Raw genomic sequence first — 19,016 nt, 5'->3', positions numbered from 1 at the left:
TCCTCTATGTCTACCAAAATGGAGGTCCCCCTGCAATCAGAACTCACTGAATGCCTTGTGAATGCTAGGCACTGACTTCTGTGCATAGGTGCAAACTTGACTGGGGATAAGTGTTGGGGCCTTAGGGAGCCCCAGTCTTGCTGGAGAAACATGCCAATTACAAATAGTATTTGCTATGTGGTGTGTTCAGTTCAGTTCAGTCTCTCAGTCATGTCTGACTCTTCGCAACCCCATGGACTGCAGCACGCCAGGGCTGGCTGTTCTTCACCAACTCCTGGAGTTTGGGCAAACTCATGTCCATCGAGTTGGTGATGCCATCCAACCATCTCATCCTCTGTCATCCTTTTCTCCTCCTACCTTCAATCTTTCCCAGTAACAGGGTCTTTTCTAACGAGTCAGTTCTTCATGTCAGGTGGCCAAAATATTGGAGGTTCAATTTCAGCATCGGTCCTTCCAATGAACAGTCAGGATTGATTTCCTTCAGGATTGACTGGTTTGATTTCCTTGCACTCGAATGGACTCTCAAGAGTCTTGTCCAACACCACAGTTCAAAGCCATTAATTCTTCATCATTCATCATTCTTTATGGTCCAACTCTCACATCCATACATGACAACTGGAAAAATCATAGCTTTGATTATATTGAAATTTTCAGCAAAGTAATGTCTCTGTTTTTTTTTTTTTAATGTATAGATTTGTCATAGCTTTTCTTCAAATGAGCTAGCATCTTTTAATTTCATGGCTGAAGTCATTATCTGCAGTGATTTTGGAGCCCCCCAAAATAAAGTCTCTCACTGTTTCCATTGTTTCCCCATCTATTTGCCATGAGTTGATGGGACCAAATGCCATGATCTTCAGTGGAGTTTAAGCCAGATGTTTCGCTCTCCTCTTTCACTTTCATGAAGAGGCTCTTTATTTCCTGTTCAGTTTATGCCATGAGGGTAGTGTCTTCAGCACTGAGGTTATTGATATTACACACAGCAATCTTGATTCCAGCTTGTGCTTCATCCAGCTGAGCATTTTTGGCATGAGGTACTCTGCATATAATTTAAATAAGTGAGGTGACAGTATACAGCCTTTACCTACTCCTTTCCTGTCTGTTGTTCCATGTTCAGGTCTAACTGTTGCTTCTTGACCTGCGTACAGATTTCTCAGAAGGCAGATAAGATGGTCTGTTATTCCCATCTCTGTAAGTTTTATACAGTTTGTTGTGATCCACACAGTCAAAGGCTTTTCCATGGTCAATAAAGCAGAAGTAGGTGTTTTTCTAGAATTCTCTTGCTTTTTCTATCATCTAACAAATATTGGCAGTTTGATCTCTGGTACCACTGCCTTTTGTAACTCCAGCTTGAACATACGGAATTTCATAGTTCATGTACTGTTGAAGACTTGCTTGGGAAGATTACTTTGGTAGCATGTGTGATGAGTGCAACTGTGTGGTAGTCGAACATCCTTTGAAATCACCTTTCTTGGGAATTGCAATGAAAACGACCTGTCCTTTCCTGTGGCCACTGCTGAGTTTTCCAAATTTGCTGGCATATTGAGTGCAGCACTTTAACAGCATCATCTTTTAGAATCTTATATAGCCCTACTGCAATGCCATCACCTCCACTAGCTTTGCTCATAGTGATGCATCTGAAGGCCCATTTGACTTCGCATTTCAGGATGTCTAACTCTAGGTGAGTGATCACACCATCGTGGTTATCTGGGTCATTACTATCGTTTTTGTGCAGTTCTTCTATGTATTCTTTCAACCTATTCTTAATATATTCTGCTTCTGTTAGGTCCATACCATTTCTCTCTTTTATTGTGCCCATCTTTGCCTGAAACATTCCCTCCCTATCTATAATTGCCTCGAAGAGATCTCTGGTCTTTACCATTCTTATGTTTTCCTCTATTTCTTTGCAATGATAATTTAGGAAGGCTTTTTTTTTTTTAATTTTAATGTATTCTTGCTATTCTTTGGAACTCTGCATTCAGATGGGTATGTCTTTCTTTTCTCCTTTGCTTTTTGCTTCTCTTCTTTTCTAAGTTATTTGTAAGTCCTCCTCAGACAACCATTTTGCCTTTTGCATTTCTTTTTCTTGGGGATCGTCTTGATGTGGTATGTAGGGATCAAAAAACAAAGATCATGGAATTCAGTTCCATCACTGCATGGGAAATACCTGGAGAAACAATGAAAACAGTGACAGACTTTATTTCCCTGGGCTCCAAAATTACTGCAGATAGTGACTACAGTGAAAAAAAAGACTGTAGCTCCTTGGAAGAAAAGCTATGAAAAACCTGACAGCATACTAAAAAGCAGAGACATTACTTTACCAGCAAAGGTCTGTAGAGTCAAAGCTATGGTTTTACCAGAAGTCGTGAGTGGATGTGAGAGTTGGACCATAAAGAAAGCTGAGCAGCAAAGAATTGATGCTTTTGAACTGTGGTGTTGGACAAGACTCTTGAGAGTCCCTTGGACTGTAAGGATATCCAACAAGTCCATCCTAAAGGAAACCAGTCCTGAATATTCATTGGAAGGACCAATGCTGAAGATGAACCTCCAATACTTTGGCCACCTGATGGGAAGAACTGACTCATTAGAAAAGACCCTGATGAAGGGAAAGATTAAAGGCAGGAGGGAAAGGGGAAGACAGAAAATGAAATTGTTGGGTGGCATCATCAACTTGATGAACATAAGTTTGAGCAAGCTCCAGGAGTTGGTGATGAACAGGAAAACGTGGCGTGCTGCACCCCATGATACAGCAAAGAATTGGACATGACTGACAGACTGAACTGAACTGATGTACAGAGGACATAAGGGTGCGGGAAGAAGCCTCGGGATCCAGTCAATCCTGTGGCCCTGGTGGGAGTGCTGAAAGATTTAGGTGGAAGGGGAGGCTTCCCATCCTCTGGTGCAGTTCCTTGAATCCAAGTCAAGGAACACACGATTTTGAATGTATTAACAAACATTGTTTTCTTAAAAAAAAAAAAAAAAAAACTAAAAACTAAAAACTGTTTTCTGCAGGAGTGAGAACTTTGACTGAGTTTGTTCTCTAGATTTCACTGAGGGATGTGGAAGGAATATGGAGTGGGCTGAGTCTGCAAAAATTAGGTGACCAGCTGCTGGACGACCAGGCTTATGGTAGACATTCTACACTAGATGGAAAACAAATCCAGAGAAAAAGTGTCCCTTCTGGAGTGTACATGTCAATGTATCACATTGTTTCAGAAGATCACTTAAATCGTGTTTTGGGGCAAGCAAGAAATGCATGATGGGTGGTTTGCTTTTGTCAATTCCTGTGGGTAGTTAGATGACTAAATGTCTGGTTACTTAATTGCATGGTCAGAATTATGCTTGGGAAAGAAAACAAGATGAGGCCCACACATATTTCACCATTAAACAGCAAACACAGGAAGGCTTCTAAGGCAACTGTAGGTAATTTAAACATGAGGGGCCAAATGGGGACAGATTCATTTAACAGGCTGAGATTGGACTGTACAGGTTCCCATAGTTGTTGCTATGACAAGTAGCCATCACAGCTACTTCTTGCTGTGCTGGAGATGTGGGAAACTGACAAGAGACCAAAAGCCTTTATGACTTTCCTTGCAGTGTGATTTCAGGGGAGAAGTAGTTGATAAGGAAAGGCTAACTGGTAAGGCTGAGGAAGTGAGTAATCTGAGCCAGTAATCAGTAGCTCTTTTGGGAGCCCAGAAAACAGAAGCATCAGCTCAGTCAGAGTTCTGTGTCATGGTTCAGAAATAGATGTCATTTGGCTTGAATCAATATTTAGCCTTGGGGAAGGCAGCCATAATCTCTAAACAAAAGATTTCCTTCTCCCCAGGTGGGAGATTAATTCATATTTTTTCCAGACTCAGGAACCCAGAAAGCCCTCTCAAGGCCACTTGCTCTTTGTGAGTGTAAGTGAGTGTTTGCTCAGAGCAGCCTTACTGATTCCTGAACCACTCCAAGCATTTACACTGCCCGTGCCAGGCCAATCCTGTCATTTCCTCCATCAAAGACTGAGAAATACTGCCTCAGGAAGACGTCACCCAGGGTCCAGGTCTCTGTAGATGTCCTCACTGTGTTCTCTTTAAAGGTGGTATAGAGGTGGCCTCTAGAATCCTGGGGGAGTCAGAGACACACACCAGTCAGCCTGAGTTCTTATGTGGGACTCCCACAAATATCCAGACCCAGCACAATTCTTGGTTTTATTTCCCTGTTTTGGTAAGTATGAGGGGATTTTCTCAGGAGCAGGGGATATGAGAGTTCATCCACAACCAAAAAGGGCCAAGACATGTAGTTTCCATGAGGAAGGGTATGGGGGAGGGGAGGACTGGGAGTTGTGGATACAGAGGAGTGATAAACAGCTAAGTCCTACTGTAGAGCATAAGGAAATATATTCAATATTCAGTGATAAACCACATGAAAAAGAATAAGAAAAATAATATATAATTTTTATGTTTATAACTGAGTCACTTTGCTGTGCAGCAAAACTTAACGCAACACTGAAGATTAGCCACACTTCAATAAAATCTTTAGAAAAGAATAAGAGTGTCCATAGTTCTCCTCACTCCCTGTTTCCTTCCTTCTGACTCCTGATGCTTGTTTTCTCTGCAGAGAATGCCTGTTTGCCTCCTGCGTCCCCATAATCAGTACTTTATTAAAAAGAAAAAGAAAAAAACCTTTATTTTGTATTGGAGTATAGCTGATTAAAAATATTCTGAGTTTCAGGGGGACAGTAAAGGGAATCACCCATACATATGCATGAATCCTGGTCCCCAAAATACCCCTCCCATCCAGGCTGTCATATAATTGAGCAGAGTTCCCTGTGCTACACAGTAACTCGTTGCTGGTTATCCATCTTAAATAGAGCAGTGCCCATAGCACATTCTTGAAGACTTAACTTAGGAACTCTGGGAAGCCTCCTTCAGGCCGCACTCACCCTCTTTGGCTACTCCAGGCTTGGTTTGGTAACATACTCTGGTTCCCCATCCCCATCGGTCAGTCCGTAGCCCTCATCACCACTAGTAAGTCCCTCATTTCAGAGCACCTTGGGATGCCATTTGCATAGAATCCAGTGAAGTTTGCCTAGAACCAAGCAACCTTCCATATGGCTCAATGAGTTTGTGATTTTACAATTCCTGAAATTCCCTCCCTTCCTCAAAGTCTTCTTTGAGCCCATCAGCCTGTTACGAACTCCCACAGGGAGCTGACATGAAACCTCCACCCTGTGCCGGGGCTGAGCAGTCACTGTGCACTCTTAATTCACCTTAGTATCCAACATCCCCACAGAGGGGTCGGTACCCCAAATCACAAAGAGGGCACTTGGCCAGAGCAAGGGGAAGATGCAGCCGAGAACCAGGCTGACAACGTAATTTATCATCCAAACCAGGAAAACTGCAAGAGGGAAGGGAGACTGTTAATTCCTATGGTGGGAGATCACACTGGGAGTGTCCCCAGCCATTCTCCTTATCAAATGGCCTATTTCAGGAACTGCTAGAGCTGACTTTCTGTGTTCATCCATTTGAGGGTTTAGATTGAACTGAAGCTCTTTGAACACTGAGGACCTGAGTGTTCCCCTCTCCTTGTGACTCCCACCATGCCAGCATGGCGTGGTGTCTCCACATTTATTTCAGGATGATCAGTGTCCCAGACAGCCCTTTACTCTCAAGTGGTTTTTTTTTTTTTTTCTTGCAGGCACTGGCCCAGCCACAGGGCTCAGCAGCATCTGCAATCATGTGACATGGCTTGCAGAGGGCAGCCTTCTCCCAGCAGCAGGCCAAGGGTTATTTCAAGTTCCTATTTGAGAACCACCCCTCAGTCTTCTCCCCTCACCTTGAGGATGTAGGCTTGAGCTGGGACTGGGTAATTGATACCACTGATGGTGAAGATAATAGAGGGCAGGATATTGATGGCAAAACATGAAATGTACTGCTGTTAGAGAGAGAAGGAGAGAGGTTGGCCCTGGAGATCCTTCTTGTGTGTGGAGCCTGGGAGTGACCCTGGGGCATGATCCTTCACCTTGGAACTCCGTGGCATGGCGCCGATGAGCTTCTGTATGTTATTGAAAAGTCTTCTTGGGCCAAGGATCAGTGATATCCCGATGTCCACAAGGGCCTTGCAGCCACCAGAACAAGCAATAACCTTTCTTTTCATGGAAATGCTGAGAGACAATGGAAAAAGCAGGCATCAACGTCACTCTGAGTCTCCCCAGAGCTGCTCTCTTCCCGACTGTCTCCTAAACAGCCCTTTGTCTCTTGCCCTCTTTTCCTTTGCTCCTGATACGGCACCTTCCTTGACATCCTTGAATGCAGTACTTGAATACACCAGGCTCTTCTGCACCTTGACACAAGCTGGTCTTCCTTCCTAGAGGAGCCCCCTCCCCTTTGACTAACAAATTTCTTCTCATCTTCCAGATTCCAGCTTAACTGTCATGGTTTCAGGGAAGTCTTTCCCCTGGTGTTTATCAGTCTATTTTCTTGACAGTCTCTGTAGACCCTTCCTCATGTCTAGCATGTGCCAAAGTCACAATTCACTATGTGTGTGTCCCATTTCCTGTGCAGCTACCTTCTTAGATGTGAGGGCAAGTTTTATTCTCATTGCCTCCCTAAAGTGCGTGGTGCACAGTGGATGCACAATGCTTGTCTGTTTAGTGAGTGAATGAAGACCATGAAAATAATGAACGAGAAACATCCAGAGAGCTGTATCTGGTGGGGAACAAATAACGGGTCAATAACAGAGTGAACATGGAGATGCTCAGGGGCAGCAGATTCTCATAGTAGGGGGAGAGAGGGGCGCCTCTGGGAGAGGGTGTCTCCAAGCACTGCTCCTACAACCAGCTCAGACCCTGAGACCCTGGCCAGGAAATACATGACTAGCCCACAGAAACCCCAAAGGACAGGTTACCTTTTGTCTGAGGGTATCACACAGAATCCTATCAGTTATGCCTCTTGTCCTCAGGTCACTCTGGATCCCACCTTCCTGATTCTCTGTTATAGCCTCTGCCCCACTGTGTGTCCAGGTATGTGGGGTGTCTTTTTTATTAGTTGCTTTCATGTCTTAAGACTTCAGCAAATCTCTCTACAGTGCTGAGTAGTTGCTCCCTTAGGAGACCAGTTCTACCCATTTGCTCAGGACTTTCCATATTTTAAAATTCATATTTATCTGTACTGAGAACTTCCTTGGTCCCAAGTAGTCCTGGACAGTTGGTCATCTTATAACTATGTTCAGGCTGGAGAAATTCTCGCTAATCCTCTGTACACCACACTGTAGAGTCCTCTAATCATGCTCCAAGCCTCGCAGGGCAGTGGGTGCAGCCCTCTCCCAGCTGCACAGACCACTCCAGACCCTTTTAGGACCCTGGTCAGAGCCCTGGTCAGAAGGCCTGGGGTAATTATGAACCCATGAGTTGTGTGCAATCTATGTGCTTGTGTGTTTGTTTGTATATGTGTTTGTATGTGTCTCTGTGTGTGCTTGTGTGTCTCTGACTAGCTATGCATGTTTTTATGTGTCTCTGTGTATGTTTATATGTGTCTGCTTGTGTGTTTCCATGTGTCTGTGTGTCTGTCTCTGTCGTTGAAGGTGCTGTATATGTCTGTGTGACTGTGTGTCTGAGAATGCATTTGTGTGTGTCTGCCTGTGTCCATGTACAGTAGCGGGAGCATCACTTGGGCTGACCCTCAGAGGGAGAGGCTTACCTGTCCATGTATACACTCCAGTCGCCCATTTCAATCAATGGTACCCAGTCGAGCACTCCCTGGTAGTAGGATTTATCCACCCCACCAAACATCACCACACTACCTTTCACCCTGCATGTGTATAGAGAAGAGGTGGTGGGGGGATCCTTGGAGGACAGTAACAACAGCACTGTCTGAGAACTGTGCTGGTCCACCCATCAAGGTCCTAATAAGGTCCCCATGTACAGATGCAGAAATTGAGTCTAGGAGCCATTGAGATCCAGACCAAGGTAGGTTACTGGCTGTGAGTGGCACAGAAGAGGTTAGAAGCTGAGTCACCTGGCTGGGCTCCACCCATTCTATCTTCTTAAGATGCCATGGACCTTTTGTGACCTGAGTGCTCAGATACACTCAGAGGACACAGTGCTGAAGCATAATGGCTTTTCCCTTGTCCAGCTTGTCATTTTTCAGGAAAATCAAAGCCTGGGAGTTCTAAGGGTGTGGGTTCAGGTCACCCAGAGTTGGCTGCACTGGCCTGTGACCTCTACTGGCCTGTGACCTCTACTGTTCAAAGGGCCCCACACTCAGAAGGGACCCACCTCTGCTCTCCCTGTCTTGAAATGCCTAATATTTCTTGAACAAGGGGTCCCACATGTTTTTTTTGTGTCCCACACTTTAATTTTCACTGGCTTCTGAAAATTGGGTAGCTGGCCCTGGGCTCCCAGTGAAATGCTAATGAGGAAGGAAAGATATCCACCATCCTTCTCCTTCCTTCTTTATTAAGTTCATCAGCAAATCCTACTGCCTTTTCCTCCAACATGTTTCTTGTTGCCTTCCATTAGCCTTCCTCCTCACTCATCCCCCTATACCAAGTTACTGGTCTTGAGACCAGGAGCAGGGTTGTGTTCCAATAAAACGTTATTTATAAATGCCTGTGGTGAAGCCAGGTATGGCCCTTGGGCTATATTTATCCTGGGTTAGATTCTCTCTCAGGATACTTCTTTATCAAGTGTTCTATACTTTTCATGCAACTGAAAGCATCTTACAGCTAATATGGAGAAAGGGATTGTCCATCTCAGACTTACTTGCTCAAGTAGAAGGCAAAAACAGGCTCAGAAATGGCACCTTGATTCTTCAGGTTGTTAAAGATGGGGATGGCTCCAGAGAAGGATAGTCTGGGGTAGTTCAAGCCCAAGATGCCATCAAAAGGTATACCCTCAAACCCGTATTCCGCCAAGCTTAGAGGGAACGGCTGGTCAGTACTTACAAGGTCCCCAGTCTGTGGGAAATAGGGGTGTTCTCACTACAGATATGTGAAAAGGGGCTAGGACTGGGCTGGGGTGCATTGCCATAAAATCCTCAGAAAAGAATTGAGGCTGGGCTGTGTCTTTGATGGACTTCAGAAGGTTAGACCAAGCTGGGAGAGAATTTGGTTTCCATTTGAGAGAGGCTATGAATTTTAAAACATCTGCCCCTCTGAAAAACACCACCTGAGTGAGTCATATTGGCCTTGTGGCTTCTGTACAGGTGGGGCAACCAAGAGTCAGGCCAGGACCCATTGGTGCCCCCTTGTGGAGAAAATGAGTCGAGAGCAAGGTAGCCTTCTCTTTGGCATCACTATGACCTAATGACAGGAATGTACTGCATTCTCTGAAAGGTACTGTGAATTCTGCATCTGTCCAGGAAGACAGAAGCTGAAAACTCAGTCTTGCTTGCAGGGATCTATGAAATTACTGCCTTGGAAATTCCCTTTTGGGGATATGTGTGTATTTGTGTGAGTGTGTATGAGAGAGAAAGAGAGAGAGGGAACTACTCAAGTACTTTAGGGAGGCAGGCCATAGGTTTTATTAGACTCTCAAAGACCCTCTAGAGTTAGAACTCATTTATCAGGCCCCCTGACATATCTGGCCTCCAGTTTCCAACTCTGGATACCTGAAGCCCTTGACTGCCCACAGGGTCCCTTGATCAGTTTTGTCCTGTCCCTAAACACCCCACAGCAACTTCAGTCTTGAAAAGCCAGCCCAGTTCCACCATTTACCACATGTGTGACCTCAGCAAGGCTCTTGCTGTCTGTACCTCAGTTTCCTCATATGTCTCATGAGCCAACCAGACCACCTGATGTGTGGGGTTGTTGCAGGATTAAACCAATTATTACCTGAAAGTGCTTGGCACAGTCTGTGAATATAAAAGTAGGTGCTTTTCCCCCCCTCTTTTCGCTTCCAGCAAAATGAACCTTGAACTGCTCATGGTCAGAGGAGCTGCAAATCCACACCTCAAGTCACTCTCTGGGTTAGCTAATCTGTTTGCTCATGTGTTACCATGGGCACTGCCTCCCCAGGGACAGGATCCTGTGGGTAAGATGGCCAGTATCTATGGGAGTTAGGCTAGGAAGGGTCCTGCCAGATGGTCCTGCATCTGTTTTGCAAGCAGGGGTCACTCCATAGCCAGTCCTGACTCAGCTTCTGTTTACACATTACCCGAACAGTGTCATAAGCAAGAAATCCCTTCATGTTCCCAGATCCATAGGTAATGCTGAAGGTCTTCTGGGTAGGCCAGAAGGTGGAAGATTCAAGATGTCTGAATCTAACGTGTGTAGCTGCAGACACAAGAGATGAGTGTCATCAGGTGCCAAGGGTGGAAAACAGGGCGGCAGGGCAAGTGAAAGATGGTTCAGGTACGGGGTGTCTGTACTCACTGAACAGGGGCAAAAGATGGAGGGCACCCACAAGTCAGATGAGCCTGTGTCAAAGACAAACTGAAATTCCTGAAGGGGTGTTCCAATGGTGATGTTACCCTCGTAGAGCATCTACAGGGAGGAGGGAGTGGATTAGTGCAGAACTGGCTGCCCTCTATTCCCACACTGCTGCCTCCCTCTGGGTGTCAAATATCTCTTGAGATCACTTTCTAACCACTGTGAAGCTCACAGCCTTTGATCACAGAGGTGCTTGCATTTGATATTTTTTTTCCTGTGCTGCATTGTATGCAGGATATTGATTCTATGACCAGGCGTTGAAGTGGTACTTCCTCCATCGGAAGCCCAGAGGCATAACCAATGGACCTCCAGGAAGCTGGACACCCATGGAAGTCCTGGTCCCTTCATTTGAAAAGCTCTGTAGTTTCTTCAAACCCAGCCTTAGGACCCCCTTCTCCAGGAGGTCCTTCTTGATCAACCCCAGCCACTCCCTGCAAACTCAGACCACATCCAATCAACATCACGCAGGTGACTCTTTCATTTGACATGTATTTACTTTTTGCCTATCTCTCAGGCTGGCATGGACATTCTTGAAGGCAAAATAAGCCCCTTTTCTAATCTAAGAACAGTAACCAGTGTTAGATTCTTATGGCCTTACACAGAATACGGGTTCAATAACTTTTTCCTGCTGTGGTTCTTGCATCTGTGGAAACTGAATTCCTCTGCCTGGGGATTCACAATTGCTTTGCAGTTGGTTCTACCTTTTGATCAGAGATGGTTCACTCTTCATCTGTAACTGAGTGACTCCCTTGGTTCAGAAGGAACTGCTGCTGCGGCTAAGTTGCTTCAGTCATGTCCGAATCTGTGCTACCCCGTAGACAGTAGCCCACCAGGCTCCCCCATCCCTGGGATTCTCCGGTTAAGAACACTGTAGTGGGTCGTCATTGCCTTCTCCTCAGAAGGAACAATCTCCATCAAACTAATGACACATCTTTGACACAGAAATGGAAGTTTACCTGCCACCTGGTAATTTCTGGGCCCAGTCACCAAGACCAAGAGTTGAGGATGATAGTGCCTTCTCCTCTGGGTTGGGCGTCTTTTGCCCAGGGTTTCTGCCTCCTGCAGGAGCCCCAGACCCAACATCCCATGTGGCATCTCCAGATGAGCCCCAGTGCTAGGCTAGAGCACCAGGGGGCGCTGTGGAGCATCATCCTCCCAAAACACTCACATCCATGATGTTCCTCAGGGGGTGAATAGTTCTATTTGAGCCACGAGAAGAAATCTGGGACACTCTGTAAGCATGTTCCTTCAGGAAATTGCTCAGCATGTTTTTTTCACTGAGGGTTTTTCTCATGGTCTTCACTTTTGTTAGAGGTATTCTTTCATTGAGCATTTGACAAAGAAAACAAAGAAGCTACAATTAGCTGTCAGTGTTAAGATATAACTGTCACTGCAATGGCACTGTGTATTTTCTAATCATTTTTATGAGTCATCTTATTATCAGAATTTTATGCATATACCATGGCAAAGACATAGGTTTGCATAAAGATTTTGTTCTGTAATGTTTGGTAAGCCATATGACCATATGGGGTCTCAGTCTTCCCTCAGTAAAATGGTGGCATGTAATGATTCAAACCCTCCAAATAGGACATCTTGGGGATAAGTGAAGTGATGGATATAAGGTACCTGATAAATAGGAAGTCTCAACAATGACAGCCACTAGCACTGCTGTTGCCATACCACTGTATCCTTCTCATAGAAGCTCAGGGAAGGAAGTAGAAGGGGGATTCCTGTTCTCTTTTACCAGGGAGAAATTGGAAATGCAAGAGGCTTGTGAATTGGCTGTGGTCACACTGCTTGTCAGATATAAAACAGTGTATAAGTAGCTCTCCCAATCTTTCCCAAGTTGAAAAAAAAGAGATAGCTGAAAAAAGAATCCATGAGATAGGGAACAAGTTAAGGAAATGTAGAGGCTCGAGAAGGAATGATGAGTCAAATGAAAAATTAAAGGAAAACAATACAGAGAGAAATACACTCAGAGCCTTCCAAAGAGATGGAGAGATAAATGAGTGATACAGAGATGCAGACATAGACATATACACACCGAAGTAGAGAGGGAACAAAGAGGGCATGTTGAATAAAATGTAGAAAAGTGCTATTCCATAAGACCACACCTACATCTGCACTGACTGTGCACTGAACACTTGCAAGGAGTTCCAATTTCAATAGGTCATAACTTGACTGGACACCAAAAGTTGTGCAACTATATAAATCTACACCAAGACCCTGGGACCCACAGTTCCTATAGCAAGGTACTTATCTATAAGTAAGGGTTGAACTTTAAGATTGTGAGGGAAATATTCCATTCCCTTCTAAGCCTGATGAATAGAATAATCAGATGAAAAGAAAAATCACAGAAATGAATATGATGTGGCTTACCGTCTCCATACTTGCATGACTCTGAAATCTGAGAAGGCTACCAGGCCGAGGAGCACAAGCCACTTCATGCTTCTTTCCTGGATCCAAGTACTCAGGGAAGTTCAGGTTCTTAGCATGTAGTGGTGACCTGGAGCCCCTAGTTATATATGCTTTGACATGCCCTAGTTTAGCCCTTTAGGCCACTAATAGGTCTGAAAAAAAACACAAAGGTCTCAATAAAATCTTTACCTCCATCAGTGTCCTTGGCGAGTGGACTTTGAAGCTTCTCAGAATACGGAGAACTGAACTGTAATCTCTTCCTTGAAGCTTAGCTGGAAAATCAAACTGATCTGCATGGACGTGTACAAAGATGGAAAACCTTGCCTACTTGGAGAAAAAAAAAACTGCTAAGAACATCATGAAAATGGATTCCAAGGGCCATGCTTGACATTCTTGTTTTCATATCATCTTCAACATTCAGAAAAGGAAGATCATGGCATCCGGTCCCACCACTTCATGGGAGATAGATGGGGAAACAGTGGAAACAGTGTCAGATTTTATTTTTCTGGGCTCCAAAATCACTGCAGATGGTGACTGCAGCCGTAAAATTAAAAGACGCTTACTCCTTGGAAGGAAAGTTATGACCAACCTAGATAGCATATTCAAAAGCAGAGACATTACTTTGCCAACGAAAGTTCATCTAGTCAAGGCTATGGTTTTTCCAGTGGTCATGTATGGATATGAGAGTTGGACTGTGAAGAAGGCTGAGTGCTGAAGAATTGATGCTTTTGAACTGTGGTGTTGGAGAAGACTCTTGAGAGTCCCTTGGACTGCAAGGAGATCCAACCAGTCCATTCTGAAGGAGATCAGCCCTGGGATTTCTTTGGAAGGAATGATGCTAAAGCTGAAACTCCAGTACTTTGGCCACCTCATGCGAAGAGTTGACTCATTGGAAAAGACTCTGATGCTGGGAGGGATTGGGGGCAGGAGGAGAAGAGGATGACAGAGGATGAGATGGCTGGATGGCATTGCTGACTCGATGGACGTGAGTCTGAGTGAACTCTGGGAGTTGGTGATGGACAGAGAGGCCTGGTGTGCTGTGATTCTCGGGGTCGAAGAGAGTCGGACATGACTGAGCGACTGATCTGATCTGATCCTAGCCACTTCATGAGATAATGCATTGCTGTCTTCATTGGAGAGGAGATTGCTAGGAGGATAAGTTGTCAAATGGCAAAGTGAAGACATCAGGGACAGCCCAGGAACATACAACTGGTTTTAGTTAGTGGGTCTAATGGCAGACATCAGGGGCACCTATGATGCCAGTTTGCATCAAAGATTTAGGGCAGAGCAGTATTTCAATTGCATGGTTTCAGTATTGGAAGAAATGTCATATGCATCCACAAGATATTTTATATCATCCAACAAGTGTACAAGGAAAAATTGTGTGCTTGGTTCTGGGTTAAAGGCTTCAAAGTGAAAGTTGATCAAGACAAAAATGGTCTTTATCTTAAGAGAGCTAGCAGTCTAGTTCTCACAAACTCATGTCCCCAGGAGGCAGGAGATATGATACTAGGACTAGGTTGCCATGTTGGACCCTGGGCAGCACAGGCCTTACCACTGGGAGCAGCCTTTCCTCCACTTCACTCATGCTGGAAAGCAACCCAGTTGGCCATGTTTTCAAGAGAATCAAAAGTTTGGATATTTATGTACAATCTACTGACTTTAATGTTAGCAACTAATTTTTTTCCCCAAAGAACTGTGGGAACGAAAACTCCACAGTGATGTGCTGGAAAACTCCACAGTGATGTGCTGGAATCAGCCTTCAGTCTCTGTAAGTTTTTATTTCTCCCCTAAAGTTGGCAGTGCAGTGGGGACAGAGAGGAATTTGATTCATGTCGGTTGATTTAAAAAGAGACTGGATGCATACTGAACATGTGTGTTTCCTTTCTATTTATAAAGAAAGATCACTGGGGACAACAAACCAACGAATTTAACTGCTGAAAATAAATGGATATACTTCTGATATAATTTCCCCATAGGGTCTATCCCGTGAAAAATTTTGTCTGCCACACAAAACATACAAAAAAAAAAAAATTGTGAAATGTCTTCCCAATCAAAGAAGACAAAACAAATGTGGCAGCCAAGTAAAGACAATGGTGTTTAATGACTCATCCAGGATTCCCAGGGCCTAATCCTGCATGAGATCTATCACTGACTATCCTTTGAATACAACAGGAGCCTCTCCTAGTCACCAGATGTGTGTAGATCGGACACTGTGTCATAACACTTATTTTTGCGCATTGTTTAAATTCAGTTTTCATGGCTAAATCCCAACGGGGGAATATGACATCCCTGACAAATGACACACATATATGCCCTTTAAACTATGGCGTTGGATAAGACTCTTGAGAGTCCCTTGTACTGCAAGGGGATAAAACAAGTCCATCCTAAAAAAAAAATCAGTCCTGAATATTCACTGGAAGGACTGATGCTGAAGCTGAAGCTCCAATTATTTGCCCACGTGATGGGAAGAACTGACTCATTGGAAAAGACCCTGGTATTAGGAAAGATTTAAGGCAGGAAGAGAAGGGGAAGACAGGATGAGATGATTGGATGGCATCACCAAGTCGGTGGACATGAGCTTGGGTAAGCTTCGAGAGTTGGTGATGGATAGGGAAGCCTGGCATGCTGCAGTCCATGGCATTGCAAAGAGATGGACACGACTGAAGGACTGAACTGAACTCAACAAATTGAGAACAAAGACTGATAAATCTAATTGCATCAAGTTGATGACTAGCTGCCCATAACAACACATTACTTAAGTGGCTTTAAAATTCAGAATTATGACTACATTCAGAGTGGAATATCTTCTAAGGAAAAACAAAAATACTGCCCATCAAAAACAAAACCAAAGAAAATCAAAAGAAATAAGGAAAGAAATCTCAAACTATATTCAACAAATTATTGATCCTCATATTGCTTGTTATTGTGACAGAATCATATATATGTTAATAGGAAAAGCAAGACAATAATTAAAACTAATGTTCTGAAGTAAGCCTTTCAGTGGCTAGAAAAAGAGGTTCACTAATAACATGAAGAACTTTCATTAAAACCCTGCTGTCTTAAGTCTTGGACTGAAATCATAGGTTTGTACCAACTAATTATATTCCTTTTTATTTTATTTTTTAAAGGAAAATGTGTCCTTCCTACTCTGACCCATGTAAGCCTACAGGCAATGACAACTTGATAACAGTGACTATTTTGAGGTCTAACATGTAGCTTCTAAACACATTTCCCATCAGATGATGCATGGATGCTTAGAGATGTCTGATTTCAGGACTGGGTAAAGAAATGTGCAAAATAATCTTGGGAATCTTGAAGGACCAGAAAGCTGAGGGACTTCAAAGACCAATGGGGACTGGACAGAATGTATAGGAATCCAAATGAAAAGGCCAAACATCTACCAGTTTGTTGGGGAGAATGATGTTTCTGCTTCTCAACACATTGTTTATGTTTCTCATAGCTTTCCTGCCAAGAAGCAAACGCTTTCTCATTTCATGGCTGCAGTCACCATCAGCAGTGGTTTTAGAGGCTAAGATGAAAAATCTGTCACTGCTTCCACATTTTCTCCTTCTATTTTCCATGAAGGATGGGGCTGGATCCCATGATCTTAGTTTTTTAATATTTAATTTTAAGTTGGCCGAATGTGTCCAAATGTTAATAGGCAACATCTAATTTGTCACTGTGATAGGTTGCTAGGGCACCAACTCACCATTCTGAGCACTGAGAAAGGAAAATAATCATCAATATTTATGCTATTTTTGCTTCTATTAAGCATAGGTTATGTAACTATAAATGGTTCCAGGGAAACAAGCTAGACTGTCCCTTCTGGGGGTGATGAGAGGGTGATGGGGAGCAGCTATAATATAGATGAAGCTCACTCACTGGCCTGCAGCTCACCTCCTGCTGTGGAGGTCTGGTTCTAATAGACCAAGGACCACTGGTCCTGACCCACTGTGCTGGTATTGTGGACTCCTGCTCTAAACTCAATAGTGGGACATCTGTAAGACAAACCACCCTGCTTCCTCCCAGTTTCTGAACAAATAAATGGCATTGAAATTGGGAGAGGAACAGTTATTTCATCTTAAAGGAGAACAACCAAGTGCAACATATGACTACATTCTCTCAATAAACTGTGAAAAGACATCTGTTTTTTGAGAATAAGGGAAATTTGCACATGGACTGGATATTAAATGTTAATTTTATTGGGAACAAAGAGCATTTTTTTAACATCCCATTCAGTTCAGTTCAGATCAGCCACTCAGTTGTGTCTGACTTTGCAACCCCATGAATCACAGCACGCCAGGCCTCCCCGTCCATCACCAACTCCCGGAGTCCACTCAAACTCACGTCCATCAAGTCAGTGGTGCCATCCAGCCATTTCATCCTCTGTTGTCCCCTTTTCCTCCTGCCCCCAATCCCTCCCAGCATCAGAGTATTTCCCAATGAGTCAACTCTTTGCATGAGATGGCCAAAGTACTGGAGTTTCAGCTTTAGCATTATTCCTTCCAAAGAACACCCAGGGCTGATCTCCTTTAGAATGGACTGGTTGGATCTCCCTGCAATCCAAGGGACTCTCAAGAGTCTTCTCCAACACCACAGTTCAAAAGCATCAATTCTTCGGCGCTCAGCTTTCTTCACAGACCAACTCTCACATCCATACATGACCACTGGAAAAACCATAGCCTTGACTAGATGGACCTTTGTTGGCAAAGTAATGTGTCTGCTTTTCAATATGCTATCTAGGTTGGTCATAATTTTTCTTCCAAGGAGTAAGCGTCTTTTAATTTCATGGCTACAATCACCATCTGCAGTGATTTTGAAGTCCCACAAATAAAGTCGGACACTGTTTCCACTGTTTCCCCATCTATTTCCCATGAAGTGATGGGACCAGATGCCATCCCATTATTTTACCCAAATACTCATTATGTACATTTTGTGAAATGTTCATCTCATCCCTAAAATACTTAATGAAAAATGAATAAGAAGTAAAAGAGAGAATGAAATGAGTGTCTGTCCTGATTTAAAAATAGATCTGCGTAGTTGCTATGGATTGAATTGTGTCCACCCTTGACTCCCAATGTGATGGTATTAGAAAGTAGGGCGTTTCAGAGGTACCCAGGCTGACTTGTGGTTTTGATGGTGGTCCCTCATGATGGGATTAGCCTCTCCCTATTTGTTCTCTTATTCTACCTCTTCCTCCTTCCCTTCAATGAACATATGTGAGAAGATAGCAAGAAGAGAAAGACTGATGCAAGTCAAGAATGTCTTCACCAGCAAATCAATTGGTCATCACCTTGATGTTGCATAGTCTCTGGTCCATGACAACCTGTGGGACTAAGAGGTTAGTTTTGTAGTTATTAATGCCAATTGATAAAATATAGGGTTTATGACACTCTTCTTTATTATATTTGTTATGTTTGAAATCATTTTGTACTAAGAAGTTTATAGAAAGTCCATTTTGAAATTTCTGTCTTAGAGATACTCTGAGAAGCCCAAGATAGCAGATTCAGGCAGGTCCCCAATGAATGAATGGTTGGAGGACAACATGCTCCTTACTCCAACTCATCTCTTGTCATCTGAAAACTGTCCCCACACCTGACAACCTTACCGCCCCCCACCATCTACATCTCCATTACCCTGCTAAGCTGAGTCATCTAGCTGTAGATCTTGATGATTCAGGACAGGGTCTGGAAGCAGAAGGAATGTGGACATTTTTAGAAAGAATGAACTGGGCAGACTCGTCCTTGGTTTTCCCTTCTTTAGTGCCATCTGCAGGTGAGGGATTGGGCCTGGGTAGAGAGGAAGCCACAAGTGGGACTGCATGGATATTTGCAAGAGAAGGGAGGACGAATTCAGAACCCAGGAACCAGGAGGTGGGCAGCTTGCACAGGACGTAGGAGGGAAGGAAGAAGCACTGGGAAAAGAATAGTGCCTACCTGAGGGTCAGATCTACCTGAGTCTTCCTCTAAACTTGGAGGTCATGTCCTTCCTGCTGGAATTCCTGCTCCATTTATGAAGGGGAGAGAGCTGTACTCACTCCTATGAGTCACAGGGCAGCCTCCCCCAGAGCCCTTTGATTCCACTCTAACTGTGGGTATCATCCCAAGCCAGAGAGCAAATAGCAGGTCATCCAAAAGATGACCTACTTTAAATAGTATTTAAAATACTGCAAAATTTGTCTA

At 43.9% G+C, this 19,016-nt stretch overlaps 1 protein-coding gene across 1 annotated transcript; it reads right to left on the bottom strand.

The window, feature by feature from the left end:
- Positions 1-3,957: 3,957 nt before the first annotated feature.
- LOC104988331 (pregnancy-associated glycoprotein 1-like) lies at positions 3,958-12,860 on the bottom strand. The gene is made up of 9 exons (XM_010839612.1): positions 12,808-12,860; positions 11,582-11,732; positions 10,353-10,467; positions 10,139-10,257; positions 8,747-8,940; positions 7,683-7,793; positions 6,007-6,148; positions 5,821-5,919; positions 3,958-4,107 (listed from the first exon to the last, which is right to left on the bottom strand). The coding sequence occupies exons 1-9, from the start codon at positions 12,858-12,860 to the stop codon at positions 3,958-3,960; spliced, it is 1,134 nt and encodes a 377-aa protein (XP_010837914.1).
- Between the last annotated feature and the right edge of the window lie 6,156 nt (positions 12,861-19,016).

The sequence above is a fragment of the Bison bison genome, unplaced genomic scaffold, assembly GCF_000754665.1.
Source record: "Bison bison bison isolate TAMUID 2011002044 unplaced genomic scaffold, Bison_UMD1.0 scf7180017864124, whole genome shotgun sequence".
NCBI lineage: Eukaryota > Metazoa > Chordata > Mammalia > Artiodactyla > Bovidae > Bison > Bison bison.
This window is presented reverse-complemented; position numbering and strand designations above follow the sequence as displayed.